The sequence below is a fragment of the Pseudoliparis swirei genome, chromosome 1 (genome assembly GCF_029220125.1).
Source record: "Pseudoliparis swirei isolate HS2019 ecotype Mariana Trench chromosome 1, NWPU_hadal_v1, whole genome shotgun sequence".
NCBI classification, from domain to species: domain Eukaryota; kingdom Metazoa; phylum Chordata; class Actinopteri; order Perciformes; family Liparidae; genus Pseudoliparis; species Pseudoliparis swirei.
The window spans coordinates 10,518,528-10,536,694 of record NC_079388.1 but is presented as its reverse complement, the minus strand read 5'-3'; the positions used below and the strand labels follow the sequence as shown (position 1 = coordinate 10,536,694).

The following is an 18,167-nucleotide window of genomic DNA, read 5'->3' as shown; positions in this document are numbered from 1 at the left end:
GCTTCAAGGTGGGAGGGAGACAGCCAGGGGGCTCCCTGGAGAGGGCCAACGAGCTGAACTGTTTCTTCAACAGGTTCAGTTCACAGCCCTCTCCTGTCTCCTCCACACATCACACCTCCCAAACACCTCCCCCTCTGTCCCCCCTGTTGAGCTGCACATCCACCGAGCCCTCAACATCAATGGGCTCCTCCACCCTCCCCCTCTCTCTGTGACGACTGACCAGGTGAGAAGACAGCTGGAGAAACTACTCCAGCGCAGAGCTGAAGGTCCTGATGGCATCAGCCCCAGGGTCCTAAAGACCTGCGCCACCCAGCTGTCTGGTGTCCTGCAGCGCCTCTTCAACCTCAGCCTGAGGCTGGGGGAAGTCCCGCTGCTGTGGAAGACGCCGTGCCTGGTCCCTGTCCCAAAGAAGTCAACACCATCTGGCCTCAACGACTACCCACCGGTCGCCTCACCTCCCATGTGATGGAGGTGCTGGAGGGGCTGGTCGTGGCCCACCTCCGGCCGCAGGTGAAATCGTCGCTGGACCCTCTGCAATTTGCTTACCAGCCTCATGTGGGAGTGGTCGACGCCATCATCTACCTGCTGCAGGCTCAGTCGCACCTGGATGGAGCCGGTGTCTCTGTGAGAGTCACTTTCTTTGACTTCTCCAGTGCATTGAACACCATCCAGCCACTGCTGCTGAGTGAGAAGCTGCGGGTGTGGACGCGTCCACCATCTCCTGGATCACTGACTACCTCACAGGCAGGCCACAGTTTGTCAGAATGGGCCGTGTGCTGTCTGGAACGGTGGTCAGTGATGTTGGAGCCCCACAGGGAACTGTTCTGTCTCCCTTCCTCTTCACCCTGTACACCAGTGACTTCCAGTACAACACGGAGTCATGCCATCTGCAGAAGTACTCTGATGACTCTGCAGTGGTCGGGTGTATTAGGGATGGACGGGAGGAGGAGTACAGGGCAGTGGTGAGCGACTTTGTAAAGTGGGCCGATGAGAACCACCTGCGGCTGAACGTGGCCAAGACCAGAGAGATGGTGGTGGACTTCAGGAGGAAGGCGACAGCTCCTACACCTCTGAGTGTCCTGGGAGTGGACGTGGACATGGTGGAGGTACAAGTACCTGGGCGTCTCCATCGACAGCCGACTGAACTGGAAGGCCAACATCAACGCTGTGTACAAGAAGGGATGAGTCGACTCTTTTCCTGAGAAAGCTTCGATCCTTCCAGCGTGTGCAGCAAGATGCTGGAGATGTTCTACCAGTCGGTTGTGGCCAGTGTGCTGCACTTTGCCATTGTCTGCTGGGGGAGCAGCATCGGAGCCGGTGACACCAGCCGTCTTAACAAACTGGTTAGGAAGGCTGGCTCCATCATCGGCTGCCAGCTGGAGCACCTGGAACAGGTGGTGGAGAGGAGGACGTTGAAGAAACTTGTGTCCATATTGGACAACCCGGACCACCCTCTCCACCACCTCCTACTGGGACAGAGGAGGACTTTCTCCAGACGTCTCCTCACGCTCCGCTGCCACAAGGAGAGATACAGGAGAACATTCCTGCCGACGGCTATGAGGCTCTATAACAAATCACCTCTTGCCAGATCATAGTGCAATCACTGAATACTTACATTATGTTGATCTGCACTTCACACATCTCATTTGTTTGCACTACACACATACACACACATTTCATTTCATTTGCTCTGCACTCATACACACACTTTGCTTTTTGCACTCTGTCTATATTTAATATTTTTGTATTTGATTTGTCAGTGTTGTTGTGTGTTGTGTATGCATGTGTTGTATATTTACATATATATTTTGTTTTGTATTTTACTTTTATCTTACTTGTATACTTCTATATCTTTCATCCCTGTTTCTTATATTTTGCGTTTTGTTTTTTATTCTTGTGTGTTGCTGCTACTGTCACGACAAATTTCCCCTTGGGGATTAATAAAGTATATATCTATCTATCTATCTATCTATCTATCTATCACAAACGGAGAATACTTGAGAGGAAAAGGCAAGGTGTGATGATCGGACAGATGGACCCGGAGGCGAGGGGGGTGGAGATCGGGAGACGAGTGTTTTTGTCTTTGATGCAGAGGAGAAAAATCCAATCAGCCCCGTGTAATTCAATCTGAAATGGAAAGATGCTCCTTTGCGGCTGTGTGTGCAGAGCGCATGATGCATAGCATTATCACACACAGAGGGAAACACATTGCTGCTCCAGGGGCGGCTGACCTTGTGACGCTCTCTTGGCTCTTGGCTCTTTCCCATTGGTTGTGCAAACTGCCAGCCAATCCCGAGCCTTGGAGCGGTGTCTCGCCGATGTCTGTATGCCCAGGGACTGTGAGCGCAGCCAGATAGCCAATTGATTCTGCATGTATCACAACTGCTCTTGATATCGAACACTAATTCGGCAGCTTGAGATAAGGCCGAGCAGCATATGGCCTCTGTCTGAATGGACCACACACACTGAATACGTGTGACCTCATCAGATGTTTATCATGGGACACTGATTCACTCAAATCAATCAGCGTCAGCAGACTTCAGCGAATTCCGAGCGAACACGTCAGGAAATTAGACGTGGGCTTTGTCCACATTCGTTTGAATGAATGACTCGTGTGTCGTCTGTGCGGATGTCGTTTAATGGTTTGCATCATCTGATATGATTGCATCAGGAAGTGGCTCCCAGCTTGTGATCAGGACCCTCCAAAGGGATCGCAAGATGATTAACCCTCTAACGCCCACTCCTCCAGAGACACTATATTTTTAAGATTGATTTTTTTCTTCTACGTCCTGAATTATTGATGCAACGAGGCTTTTTCTTGTATAATATGTGATACCTTTTTTTATCTTAAGGCCTCTTTAATTGTTTAAATGAACAATTTGAGCTTTGGTTGAACTACTTGTAGCTAATGGACGTATATAACGAGGGATAAACAGCCCCTGCTGTAGCATTGGTGTAAACTGTGGTTCATCGATAAATAACGCCGACACGAAGCTCAACCTCAAACCACCAATTGTCAGCTATGCATGAAGCAGGTGGGTGTAAGCAAGCAGATAATGAGGATTAATGGGTAGGTTGTGCAGAGTTCCCTGTTGCCATTCAGACATCGTTATCTTCCTTCAGCCTCTGTTAAATCTCTCCATCTGAAGAATAAATATTATCCCGAGCTTCAGGTGGGAGCGTGTTCATCCATCTCGATTGTTCTTTAGCAGAGAAAGCTTCATCCCTCTGTGGGCAACATTCCTCACTGACTAATTAATTAAGAGGTGGGTTTAGGAAACTAATGGCTGGAGAATGATTGTCTAACACATAGATTAGCACCGCAGTACTTCGTTTCACAATTGGTGATCGTTAATTCTTTGATAGCGTAAACTTGCTTTAATTAAAGTGTGATTTTTGCGGGCGCCGAAGTGGTCAGCGTGAGCGTAACCAGTGGGAACATGGAGCTGCAGGACTGGGGGATATATGGGTTATGATAGGATCTCCTCCAGCCCTCCTGTCTCTCCGGTCTCGGTGTAATCCTGTCCAGGTTGTTCTCCCCATTCAATCTGTCTCAGCTGCTCTAAGCTCTTTACAGGCCCGCCTAACCACCAGTCTCTCTCTCTCTCTCTCTCTCTCTCTCCCTCTCGCTCTCTCTCTCTCCCTCTCTACCGTTATACCAACCCACCTCATCCATCTCCCTTTCAGTTTCTCTTTTTTCCTCCTCGTCAGCTCCTCTGCTCTTTTGTCATTTCACTCCACCTAAAGCCCCCCCCCCCCATTCATCTCACACTATTTTATGATGAGCTACTCATATTCTTTTAACACTTTTACATATTAACTCATTATAATCTGTCACTAGTCTGCCCTCCTCGTCTCTCCACCTGTGCTGCTTTTGGTTCTTCTATCCAATCTGATTTTCTTTTTTTCTATTCCTCTCTTGCCACTTTCGCCACCCCTCCTTCATTTTCACTTTTGTCTGTGATTGCCTCTGACCTCATTCGCCTTTCACTCTCTTCAAATCTCCTCTCCCTTCATCTCAAATCACTTTCTAACTAGTTACCACACCTTTTCTGCTTTGTTCAATTTTCTTTCCCCAGACCTATTGTTGAGATATCATTGATGTTCAGCGATCACTAAGCCAAACATGTCTGGTCACAATTAGGGTTGGGCATTGGACCTCCGCACTGGGCATGACAGGAAACGAGAGGCAGGAAGCACAACAACAACAAAGAATCAAACTGGGGGACATTGTAATCATAGTCTATGGAGTGGCTCTTAACCGCTGGGCCGCAATGACGCCTGAACCTCAAAACTATTTTAGTACCGATAGAAATTCATCTGCAGCCGCAAAGTAGAGAAGGAGAGCGGAAAAACCTCTCTAATTCTAAAAGTAAGGGGAAAGTCAGGTGACTTAGACCTAACTTTGTGAAGCAGAAATGCATTTATTTCTTTTTTTATTCTATCTGGTTCATCAACCTTCAACGAGGCTTGCCTATTGAACCCTTATGTATTTTAGTACTGGAACACAAATAATCAAAATGCTGAACATTTGCTCTTTACATTTCATCATTTGTTCGGATTTCCTGCTTTCTATTTTGGTAGATTCAACATCTTTTGGTTTTGGTTGGACAAACATGCAGTCTGGAGAATAAACTTATGGATGACCCAAACGACAAATGTATCACTCGTGAATTTAAGCGTGAGTTACAGACCAAAAGCCAAAAGCTTCTTCAAAAAGCATCTTTTGTGAAAGGAAAAAATGAATAAGGTATAGAATAAAAGATTCAGTTTGGTGTTGGTACTAAATGTTCTCAGGTGTGACTTTCTGCTGCTTCCTCTTCTCTCTGTATCATTATGAGCGGAGGATGTTCAGGTATCAGAACATTTAATCCAGTAACACTTTATTCATTTAAGTGAAAACAGACATATGCCAAGACAGATATGAACAAGCAACATAAACATTTGTGCATCTGTGTGTTTCCTGCCCCAAAATCACATTGCTTTCATCTGGATTATGGACAATCTTGGACATTTTGCATTGATTTTTATTGATCGCTTCATCAAGGAAATACAGATTAATCAACTATGAAAATAATTAGTCACCGCCCTAAATGTTACTTTTACTCCAACTGAATACAACTGGGGTGTTTAGGTTGATTTTTTTTAATTTTAGAAAAGGAATTAATGTCTCAAAAAGTAATTTCCTCTCTCAGCTCTTCCTCCTCCTCCTCCTGCTGTCTCTAAGTGGTGTGTGTCAATCAAGATTCAAGATTCAAGATGTTTTATTTGTCACATACACACACAGGGTGTGCAGTGAAATGAAAGTGGCAATGCTCAGCAGGAATGTGCAAGGGCAACAAGTACACACTATTTACAATAAAAAACAACACAATATTTACAGTAAGTGTGTGTGTGTGTGTGTGTGTGCCTAAGAGGGGCAGTTGTGTGGGTCTATGTGGGGGTCCTGGTGAGGTCGGAGTTCACAATCCTGATGGCCTGAGGAAAGAAACTCCGTCTCAGTCTCTCTGTTCTTGCAGCGTGACTACGGAGGCGCCTGCCTGACCGCAGCAGCTGAAACAGTCTGTTGTTGGGGTGGTGAGGATCCTTCATGATCCTGCCGGCTCTGGTTCTGCACCTCCTGGTGTACAAGTCCTGCAGGGTGGGAGTGTAGTTCAATAGTGCGTTCAGCCGAACGCACTACTCTCTGCAGAGCCTTCCTGTCCTGAGCGGAGCAGTTGCCAAACCAGGCTGTGATGCTTCCTGTCAGGACGCTCTCTACAGCTCCAGAGTAGAAGGACTGAAGGATCCTCTGGGAAACTTTAAATTTCCTCAGCTGCCTGAGGTGGTAGAGGCGCTGCCTTGCCTTTCTCACCAGAGTGTCTGTGTTCATTGACCATGTCAGATCCTCGGTGATGTGGACTCCCAGGTATTTATACCCGCTCACCCTCTCCACAGTAGTCCCGTTAATCCCCAGTGGTGAGTACGTCCTCTGTTGTTGTACCCTCCTAAAGTCCACAATCAGCTCCTTAGTTTTGGTGACATTCATGAGGAGGCTGTTGTCCTGGCACCAGAGTGACAGATCAGCAACTTCCTCCAGGTAGGCCTTCTCGTCGTTGTCGGAGATCAGGCCCACCACCACTGTGTCATCCGCAAACTTGATGATGGTGTTGGAGCTGAACCTGGCCACACAGTCATGTGTGTACAGGGAGTACAGTAGGGGGCTGAGGACGCAACCCTGGGGGGATCCTGTGTTCAGGGTGAGGGTGCTGGAGGTGTGTCTGCCCACACTGTCACCTATCTGCCTCAGTCATATCATGTCCTGTCACACAGACGCCCCACTCAGTCCAACATGGGACGACATGGGACGACATGGGACGACAATTATCATGAAACACATATGGCTTAATACACACAGTAGTGCACACACACACACACACACACACACAACACACACACACGCACACTCACACACACACATACATTCAGTGTCAGTCAGCCTTTCAGACCTGGGTCTCAGATGGCTAAGATTAGGGCTAATCCACAACTGTTGGAAGGAAATATTAAGAATGAATCACCTGCTGCTGCAACACTCAGTGCGGTTACATGCAATCGAATTATTGGCTTAGTCGGACTGAAATCGAATTATCCGTTTCATGTAAACACCTTAGTCGGACTATGTGCGGTCCGATTTAGGTCCGATTAACACCCCTGGATAGCTCGGTCCGATCCAGTTGATAATTCGACTCTCGCGGCATGTAACTCTGAATTCGATTCGCAACTGGACTTTGCGTCTTTGCGCATGCTCGAGATCCCGCCGCCCTCCTCCCTCCCTCCCTCCCATGTCGTGACCCGGAAGTCGAAAGAGACGATAAATTAAATTCTCCGTGTACCTTCGGCGACGGCGTCTTCTCTCCGTTATCAACTCAGCCAATAGCGCCATTTGCATTCGCTGTACTCCTATTAACACCATGGAAGAATAGCAGAGGGATGTAGTCGCTTGCTCTCTGTTCGCCATCTTTCTCGAAATGTTGTTGTTGGTGGTGGTGAAGAGGTCAAGCGGAAATGGCTGAATCACCACGAGTTGTAATGAAAACAGCGCCACCTATCGTATCGGATATGACATGCTTTCGGCCAATGATTCGAATTACTCACTGCCATGTATATTGGGATAACAGCAGATCCCCCAAAAGATAGCATAGTCCGACTAAAGCAAGATTCGAATTATACCATCATGTAAACGCACTGAATGTATGTGTGTGCTTGTGTGTGTGTATTTGCACTAGTGTGTGTGTGTGCGTGCACATGGAGGCATTTATAGAAAGGCCCGATAGGAAAGAGAATCTACTGCACCAGGCAATATTACAGAATCCCTTCTCTCCCAATCACACACACACACACACACACACACACTTCACTCTCTTCCACCCCCACACACACACACACACACACACACTGCTCATTAGCTTCAATGGCTCGTTCAAAATGCAAACGCCTTTGAAAGAGCCCTTTAAAGCACTGGGGTTCAAAGGTTTACTTGAGAGAGTTCACACAAACACACACAGTCGCACACACACACACGCACACAGCGGGTTTCAGTGTGTGCATTTAATTGGATCGATGTTCTTCCCTCATGACTTGCCCATAATTGAAGGGACATGTGTAACATGTGAGAAGCCCTTTGTTACTAAGTTCCTGTTTATTAAAACGGGCAGAATAAAAGAGGAATTCTGCAGCAACGTAGGAGGAGGAGGAGGAGGAGGAGGAGGGTGGAGGGTGTAGAGATGGATTGATGGAAAGAGGAAAAACATTGCAGCAATGAGCTCCTGACCTCGTTCACTCCTCTGTCGGGACGCCGGGCTAAATAATTCAAACACACACATAAAGTCACATGCTCTCCACTCACAGTATTTCTCATTCGCACAAGCAGCCGCCCTGTGCTCCTTCCTCGCTGACTCGGTTTCGACATGTAAACACATGCATTTAAAAACACACCTATATAAAACTCCCCTTTTTGCACCACACAGGAAGCTCTCTCCTGACTTTAAGCTTGCAGGCCGGATCTATAAATACTCATTTCCTGTGTCCATCCTCTAACCAAGTAAGCGACCAGTGACCACTTAAAGTGCACACACACACACACACACACACACACACACACACACACACACACACACACACACACACACACACACACACACACACACACACACACACACACACACACACACACACACACACACACACACACACACACAAGCAGGTCGTTCACACCAGGATGCAACCAAGTAGATTCACAGTTTGAGTTTTGAGGAAATGCTGCTGGCCATAGATAAGACCAACACATATCAACAATACAACTGCAATCCATTTCATCTCTGCCTTGATGAGATATGTGCATCAGGAATGATATCTTTAAATCCCAACTGACAAAATCTCCCTTGATATCAGAGAAAAAGATGACATGAAAATTGTATTTGATATGAATTTGTCCAATCATGTTCATGCATGGGTCTTTGAAAATCAAACTGTGATTCATCTTCTTCTCTGCTGAGCCTCTTTCACCGCAACCACCAGCAAACAGCCCATGAGACAAGAGAGCTGTGAAGGAAAGTACTTTCGCAAATGTATCACCGTCCAACAAGCCATTCAAATGTTCCCTCATATAAAATTCCTTCCATTTAGATTTGGCCTGACGTTGTTCCCATTTTACTTGATCTTTACCTCTTCCTGCAGGACCTAAGAGAAATCCTCTGGGACGACGCACTCTCTTTCTCCCACCGTCTCTTCATTTACGAGCACTCTCTGCCACCATTAAGTGCAAACAAACTTAGCAGGCTTTGAGTGGCCATTTTCCAAGATGGGCTTTCAGAGGAACAGTGAGCATTTCCAGCCAGAGGAAGTCAAAAAGGTCTCCTCCGATGAAATGCAGCCAAGGAACCAAGTTCCTTAAACCGAGCTTCAAAAGGAGGAAGATTTAGTGTCAATAATGGCCGACGGGACCGAAAGCTAAAGCAGTTTTCAAAGTCCCGATTAACAAAGATTTATGTGAGAGGAGCAGTACGTCCCCAATGTTAAATTAAGTTGCATAACTTTGTAAATGTAATCTTATATTCAGTTTTAGTCCAGGGACTACAGATGAAAAACAGCCTCTTGGCTAACTCCGGCACATTGACACGTATCATTGTGTACTTATGTGCACGGTACCTACCAAACAAACAAACGAACAACAACAAAAGAAGAGGGGAGAAAAGGATGTTCAGCTCTTTGTGTGGCTATTGTGTTGACATCAAATGAGAGAAGAAAAAAAAATAAACCTGGAACCAAACTGGGGACGCTGCGATGGCATTCAAAAAGCCTTCCAGTGGGTTTCCTCAAATGCTCGTCATGTTTTCAACAATTAGCTGACGATGCAAATTGTTGGCGATTGACATTCTTTGACAAAACAATCAAGGGTTGCAACTACTTTAATTTTATAATTACTATGATTACTATGACGTTTATCTCTCTCCATTAATCATTCAGTCCATCAAGTGTCAGAATTGTGTAAACATTGAGGTGATATGTTCAAATGTTTAGTCCAAGCTACAGTTTAGCACCCAGAGGAGTTCAGTTTGATATGAAAGAAGAATAAAACCATGCAGCAAATATTCAAATGTTAGATGTAGGAACCGGGGTACTTTTGATAAAACTTGAGAATAAAAGAAGATTAATTTTCTGTCAACCAACTAATGTATTGCCTAGCTATTGTATATCCATCTACATGACAACTAGGAAAACTCCAAGTGTGGTGAAGACGATACCAAAAGGCTGATCCAGAAGAAGCTGGTAAGTGGGCCTTCATCAAACCACTATTTCCAAGGTCAAGCATGAACATTCATGATTCATGTTGACCGACTGATTAGTTAAACAACTAACAGTTTCACCAATGGACCCAGTTTTCCCATTCGACTATAAATTGAGGCTGAAAACTGTTTTAAAACAAAAGTTCAACTGACCAAAGGGAGTAAATGTAAAGTTGCTGGCGAAATGTACCATCAACGAACAGGCCAACAGATGGAGAGGGAGATAGGGGAGTTGTGTGTTGGAGGTCAGTTGGAGGTCAGCCTCTCAGCGCCGACACTTCGGGTCTCATCAGGACTTTGAAGGCCTGATCACGGCCTCAGACCGCTGTTATCAGCCGCCTGACAGGAAATGCACATTCCAGCAGTCCCATTGGACCGCATTGGGTTTCAGCGCCGCATGACCCAACCCATCCGGCCCTTCGTTAACCTAATCATCCCGTTGTTACGGAAACGTGTGAGCAAAGAGAGATGTACTCATGAGATAAAAATACACACTTGAATAAAACAAGTGGGAAATAATCATGACCTGAACATCATTTTAGCGGCGTTTGTATGCTAGTGGACATGGGCATCTATGACACACACACACACACACACACACAGGTTTGTTGGGGGAAGGAGGCGCCCTGTTTTTGAGGTTTCCGTCTCTAGCGAAAGCTCCGACACACAACCAGACATCTCCCGGTGCTTTGTGGTTTTTGGAGCCGGTTCTGCGTTCATGCTCTCTAATTTAGATTCCTGTAATAGTACACACACACACACACACAGTCTGTACTTTTTAATGAATGTAACGGGACGGAGGGACAAGAGAGTAGAAGGAGGAAATAAGAAAATAGAGAATGGGATTTGAAAAGCTGTGAATGAGAGAAGCAGCAGAGGTGATGAGAAACAGAATGAAAGAGAGAATGGAGAAAGAGGTGGGAGGGGATGGGGAGGGGAGAAGGAGCAATAAAGCTGTAATAGTGGCAGCCATGCTGGTTGTCATGGCTACGGCCGCTGAGAGCAGGTAGAGCGCGGCCTCCAGGGAATGAGCAGCGCATGCCTCCCTCCCCCACCCTCACCCTCACTCGACATCCCTCCATCCTGTCTCCATCCCTCCGTCTGCCCCCTTCATCCAACACCCGGCTCCTCTCCCTCTGTCTCCAGTCTGTCCCGATAGCCCCCGCCCCCATCTTCACCTTCTCTCCCGCTCTCTCGGCCCACTCCTGGTTCTGTCCTTCCCTGGGATCTATACGCATCTGTTTTTTCCTCTCTCAACCACTCAGCGCTGGATGTTTCCTTTTTTTCTTTCTTTCCCGCTCCTCCCTTCTGCTATCTAGCATCTCCATCTCGCCATTACCCTAACTCTTTTTCCATCGTTACCCCTCTCCATCTTATTTCCTCCACTCTTTCCCTCCTTCTTATTATCCTGTGGTCTGTACACCTCCCTTTTTTCCATTCCTCTCCTCTCCTCTCCTCCCTCGCTCCCTCCTCTTCTCTCTATATTCATCTAACCCCCCTCTCCAGAGAATATGTATGTGAGTATGTCTGCACAGTGCTGCCCAATTACTGCAAGGGAGACTTTGTGTGTGTGTGTGTGTGTGTGTGATTCTAGCCTGTTTTGACCTACCTAAAACACCTCCAGCGTTCTCCGTCTCCCTCTGACTCACTGAATCAACAAAAAGGCTGCAAAGCACCGCGACTATTCACCAGCACTGCAAGTGTGTGTGTGTGTGTGTGTGAAAGATAATCAGGACTTTAAAGGTAATGTGCATCGGTGCATATATGTGAGCAAGCGTGTCGGTACTATTGGTGATGAGAGGAGCCAAACGTCTCCACTGGGATGGATTCCGGCTATAACGGCATTCTTTCTAATTCGTGGGACGACTTGAACACATTCCACAGGGAAAGTTGCACAACGTTGTGGCGCCAAATGATTGAACAGAATAGGCACTTCCTAAACTGTGACTAGCAAGTGTGAACGCAGACTAGAAAGTAGAACAATCCGGCAGCTCAGCCTGCGTATCGACAGGTGGAAATGTATTTGAAGATGCATTCAGAGCCTGTATTTGCATACAACAATGTCAAATGACTCCTTGAGGAGAACCTGCATTTAAAGTCCTCAAGTAAACTAACCTCAATAGACATAAACTGTGTCGTAAACATAATCATTCTGCAGAAAAAGGGCCCCTGTGACTGATACATCATTAAGTAACAATGTGCATGCAGCATTTCTCTGTTAAAGCTGCTGTAAGTGGAGCTATATTTAACTGCTCTGGGGTCGGGCTTCTCCAACTGGTCACAAGACGAATCTGAATGTGGTCGTGAGATGATTAATGAGGAGGAGAATAAGAAAGTTGATATGTTCTGGTGCACATAGAGGCATTACGTGTTTGGACTACTTGCTCTCACCTTTGCTTCTACCTCCTGAGGCCTCAAACTATGCAGTGAGAGGGAAATTCTTCTGAACCTTTATGGGGGTGAAGACAGGAAATTGGAGACTTCAAAGCCCAGTGGACGGTGCATTGCTGTGTACTCATGGCTCTCTCTTGTATAGTGGCTGAAATATTGTATTGACTTTGAAGATCCACTGTTAGTCGATGGAGCGACGCCAACACTGGAGTGATGAGCGGCCCGCGCGGCGTCTTTGGACCGAGACAGGAGTCGACCTTTTGAACCTTCTGCAAACAAGCTGCAGCGCCGCGGGAATATAAAGAAATACTGTCATGTAATCTCTATAAGTATGGATTCATTCAGAAGCACGTTGGAAAAGTAAAATAAGACCGGAGAAATATTGGGACATATAAATTATCAGTATGTAGTTTGGCATTAGATGTTAGAGGTCCCGGAGATTGCTGCGTCGACGTTCACTTGGGCTCCCGCAGGGACAATAATGACAGCTTCTGATTTACCATCCCTCATACTGATAGGTTTCTATTCGGGGCTGAGCCTTTAGTGCTAGTGCTGAGCTCCCATTGTTCTTTCGGCTCAGAGGGAGGACACACAGAAATAAATAAGTATTGTGAAGGCCAGTTCCTCCGTCTCCACACGCTGTTATCAGTCTAATAGTAAATCGGAAAGTCCATTCTCTAAAACTTTCTTCACTCCATGAGAACGCAAAACTAATCTCAGTCAAAAGCGGCACATCTGCCATGTGATAAGAAATTGCTTTCAGATATGAGTGAGCAGCATGTGTACACATCCAACACACACACATAAATAGACAAAAAGGGAGGAGACGGGTAGGGGAAAGGCAGAAAAGATGTTTACCTCACCGAAGGCCATCATTATTATTTTTCTCTGTGCACGCTCACCTCCAGATGTCGACCTCTCCAATGCAGCTGGATATTAACTTAGATCCTTATTATTTCCTCTAACCACTCGAAGGTCACCCCCATACTCTCCCCCATCCCTTCACACACACACCTGAAATACCTCCCACGCCACGAGTGGTTTCTACCTGCCAGCTTGCATGTGTGTGTGAGGGGACTTTGTCCTCCAGGAGAGTGAGATGTACCCACTTCCTGTGTCAGATGGCCTCTCACATTCCACGCTCTCCCTCAATCGGGCTATTTTTTCCTCTTTCTTGCGCCTTCTCTCTTTCTTCGTCTCTCTATGGGGGGCTTTGTCAGCTATTAGAGGCACAAAAAACGGATTCATTCCATGAGTGAAACATGATCCTCAAGAACACAACGCTTTTCCTCCACACACACGCACACACACACGCTTTTCACGGAGCGAGGGCTGGCGAGAACGAGTTTGTGGCAGTGAAGATTCACTGATTTTGAGCCAACACAGACAGATCAGTCAGCGCTCTCATGAAGGCAGATGGATGTACACACACACACACACACACACAGGCTATCTGTGGGATACAACAGATGTCTGTGGGAAAATCGGTCTCCAATGTAAAATCTAGTTGCCCGGATATGATGTCACAAGAGCAATAACAGGAAATACTCACAGAGACACGACACCGGGGATCACTCATCAGAGTGAACACACACACACACACACACACACACACACAAAGACAGTTGGTTTTAAGCCAAGTGGCATCTAAAGAAAGATCCTGTCAGCAAATGCATGTGACCAAGGCCAAGGGCCAAGGGTCATGTGTGCGTTCAAGGCCTGGGCTGCCTGAGGTGAGTCTTGCAATTATTAGACTGTTGATGAATGTGTTTCTGTGTGTGTGTGTGTGTGTGTGTGTGTGTGTGTATGTGTGTGTCTTACCAATTAGAGTCCCACCTGCATCTATCTGTGCTCTTCAAACACAGTGTATATCTAAGCGTGTGTGTGTGTGTGTGTGTGTGTAGTGTTGAAAATGCCTGCTAAAACCAATGGAGCATCACAGCTGGAGCCGCACAAAGGAACTCCAATATGTTGTCAATACAAATATCGTTTCCAAGCAAATAACTTCCTGCCTTTGAGACGCGGTCACACGAGTCAAAAGACAATCCCGGCGCCGTCGCTCGGACCACACCGATCTACGACCTCCGAGTTGTGCGCATGTTATACGGTTATCATAAAATATGTCCACAGGCCGACAAATAAACACCTGGAGAAGGACTTAACGCTGCTTCTCTGGTATCACTTCAGTTGGTGTATCCAGGACCACATTTTACATGATAACCCCCCCCCACACACACACACACACACACACCCCACACACACACTTGCAGACTCACAAAGTGAAAACAATACCTGCAGATTAATGTCGGGGTAATCAGGCAAGGCAAGGTAAGGGACTGCCCCGGGGCCACAGACCCCGAGGGGGCCATAACAGCCTCAGGTATCCAATGCATGTCAATTGATTTTGGTAATTGGCCTTTAATTGTTAGTAATGTTGGGGGGGAATGTGCGCCATTCAAATTAGATATCAGCAGAGGTGGGTTCTACATGTGTACGTGCTTGTGTGCCTTGTGTCAAATGAAGAGCCGTATACTTTTCTAGTTTTCTCACTTTTGACATATTCCTGAAAAAAGTTATATTTTGTTTTGTTTTTAATGAGGAGGGAGAATATATTTTAAATGATCATTCCAGCAAAGAACTCACTCCTGGCAATGGACTGTGGGAACTTGGAAGTCTCCACATAGCACAGCGGAGGTGGGGATCAGAGATCACATTCTGGCCCCAAATGTTATCTGGCCATGAATGTAACTAAATGTGTATATGTGGGGCCCTCATCATTAACGAGGGCCCCGCCCACATATAACCATTTACTTAAAGGAGATTTAAAACAGTCACTACTAAGCTCACTGCTGAGCAGCAGTAACAGACTAAACGGCTTTCATCAGGATGCCTTCTTGTTCATTTACAACCAAAAGTAGATTCGGTCTATTTTCGTGCTGCTTCCTTTTCTCTCAATGATTCAATGAGCTTCACCCTCCTCTGCCTCCTCCTCCTCATGGGATAAATCTGGATCCATCGGAAACGGAAGGTGTGGGCGTTCTACGGGAGGTGTGGTGAGGAGGGGCTGGGGGAGGGGGGGGACGACGCGTGAATCTCGGAATGGATGGTTCCGGTGAGGAGGTGTCTGGAGAGGGAGGTGGGAGCTCGCGCATTCCTAATCAGCTTCCCTTCTCGCGATTCCAAATGACATCATTCCACCCGAGCCTTTTCGCGCACCGCATCGCGGTTAACGTCCCTGTTACCCCACCCACATTTAACAAACACGCACACACACACACACACACACGCGCACACACACACACACACACACACACACACACACACACACACACACCTCCACTTATAACGGGAGGATGCCCCTGGTCGGATTCAGGCATCCGGACAATTAGGCTGCCGGTTATCTGGCAGAACCGGAGCGTGCACCTTACAGGTTGGGACCCCCCCCCCCCTCTCTCTCTCACACACACACACACACACACACACACACAACCTACTGCGCGACTAGCCGGTAATAAAGTCGTTAAAGCCGCAGTATGACTGGCGCCCTCCTAAACAAGGCAGGATGTGAGCTGGTGACACACACATCACATACAAGGCTCCGCACCAAGACCTGTAATTAAGCTCAATTAGAGATTAGGCTACCCGCTAATTACACACACACAAGCACACACACATTTTCTTATTCAGAGGGGACACAGGCCACAATAAACCCCGACACTGAGACACAAAGGCTAATGTGTGTGCGTGTGTGTGTGTGTGTGTTTAGGGTGCCGTGTGCGTAAAACAGAGGGGGGGGGGGGTGCACGGGAGTCACGGACGTCCAATTAGGGCTGATAAGTAGGTCGAGTGCAGGATTTCCTACCGACCCCCGGCCGTCACTGATTCATTGATGAGAGCGCAGCGCACGCACACACATGTACCCTAAATGCCCCGTCTCCCGGGAGCACGAGAGCTCTCCGGTTAACAAAGGATCCGAGGCTCGTGCTTACCGTGGCGGTGTGCGCAAGCAGCGCGGTGAGCGCCAGCAGCCAAGGCAGCTTCATGATCGGGCTTTCGCGGGCGAACCCTCCCGGTGCCTCCGCTGCCTTCACCAGGTACGGGAGGTGGGGGGTGGGGGGTGGGGGGTGGCAAAAGCTGCTCCTGCCGTCTGCTTTCGGTGTCCTCCGTAGTCGGTCCAACTTCAGAGCGCGCAGCCCGTCCGCGCGACCATCCGTCCTCTAGTCGGGCTTTTTAATCCACGGCTTCACGAGCTGCTCCAGGTACCAGGAAAGCGATGAGATTTCCACGAGGCCTCTTCTCTCTCTTCTTTCTCTTCTCTCTGTTTCTCGGAGTTTTTGTGCTCGAGACCTGATAGATTTACTACCAGGAGACGCCAGACCGCGTCTCTCTCTCTCTCTCTCTCTCTCTCTTAATACACACTCAGTATCTCTCTCCCCTCTTCCCTCTCTCTCCCTCTCTCCTCCCCCTCTCCGTTGAGGGCAGGATGTTCCGTATGGCGCTGGCCTGGGAGTCTGGCAGAAGGAGGAGGTGCGTGAGAGCGCATGCATGTGTGTGCAATATATCCGAGTGTGTCAAAGAGGGGGATCTGCGCGTGCAAGGTCGAGGATGCCCCCTGCAGTTCGTTTACGCACCCGCAGCCCTCAAGCGGTCCTTTAAACGCACACACACACACACACACACACACACACACACACACACACACACACACACACACACACACACACACACACACACACACACACACACACACACACACACACACACACACACACACACACGCACACGCACGCACACGGTTGCGCGAGGGCCCACGGCGCACGGCAGGGCTCTCATGGCCGCTCCCCGGTGGGGGCCCCGGTGGTTCCGGTTGGCTGCACGCCTCGACTACCTACACCAGGGGTCCCCAAACTTTTTCCTGAGAGGGCCACATAACGGATCCGCGGGCCGTAGTTTGGGGACCACTGACCTACACCATTACAGGTCAGCCCCGGTCCTCTGCTGTGAGTGGCTGAGTCACTGACACTCAGTCACACCTTTGCTACGTAACAGGCATTAATATTTATGCACTACTCGTACTGTAACCTACTTGTGTCGCCTAGCAACCGTGCATATGTGCTGCTCAAGGACACGAGGCGGACAACAGCGTTTACTCATTGTTTAAATCAGTTTCGAAAGGCGCAATCTGTATGACAATTATACAAAGCCGCCAACAATTTAAACGGAATAAAGCTAGAATTGGACCTTGCACATTATTTAATCAAACGATGTGGCCAACACGTTTTCTTTTGATGTTAAGACACCAATTTAACATTTGATTAATATACGAGGAAAGAGACAAATGTCCCCATTTCCACCCACAACTTTAAAGCCGATCTCAAATCTGTGTGGCCATTGCCAAGTTATTCTTAGTTGTCTCTTTAGAACTCCTGGCTCTTGGTTACAAATATACTTAGACACAGGGCCCATCTATAAAACAAGTACTATGCCATGTACCCAACTTAAGGTTGTATATTCCCATACAGCTTGACAACTAATTGAGCTACTCACTGATTAATTGTTAATTTTAGGTTCTAAAGACACTTTTTTTTCTGTATTTGATTGGATTTTGTGTGTGCAAATCTCAGGTAAATACAATATTTAAAGAGGTGCTTTGGTTTATTCTTTATGGCGATAATCAACCAATGCCAAACGATAGAGACCAGTGGCCCCCCTCTGGGGGTCGGGGCTAGCCAGTTGCTACTCCAGAAAACTGCCTAATCGGTCAAGGTATTAAAGTCTTTCTGTTGGTTTAAATTAATGTACCATCACTTCCTCAGGGTTTATTATATGCTTTAAAAAAAGAAAAGGCATTGGCTTACTGCCACCAGTATCACACCCGCGTTTGGTTACGCTACAAACAAAAGCTGGACGAGTAAGGGCAGGAATAGCCCCTCCGGTCTTCGATACAAACAG

General features: G+C 47.3%; 1 protein-coding gene across 5 annotated transcripts in view; it reads right to left on the bottom strand.

Moving 5' to 3' along the window:
* The window catches only part of sdc3 (syndecan 3), a 42,564-nt gene extending 25,891 nt beyond the window's left edge, over positions 1–16,673 (bottom strand). Inside the window, exon 1 of one of the 5 annotated variants that reach the window (XM_056416927.1) lies at positions 16,205–16,673. In XM_056416927.1, the coding sequence (XP_056272902.1) occupies positions 16,205–16,258 (54 nt within the window). In that variant the 5' untranslated portion in view covers positions 16,259–16,673. The remainder of the gene's footprint in view (positions 1–16,204) is intronic. The other 4 variants (XM_056416902.1, XM_056416919.1, XM_056416911.1 and 1 more) reach the window with 4 other exon arrangements.
* Between the last annotated feature and the right edge of the window lie 1,494 nt (positions 16,674–18,167).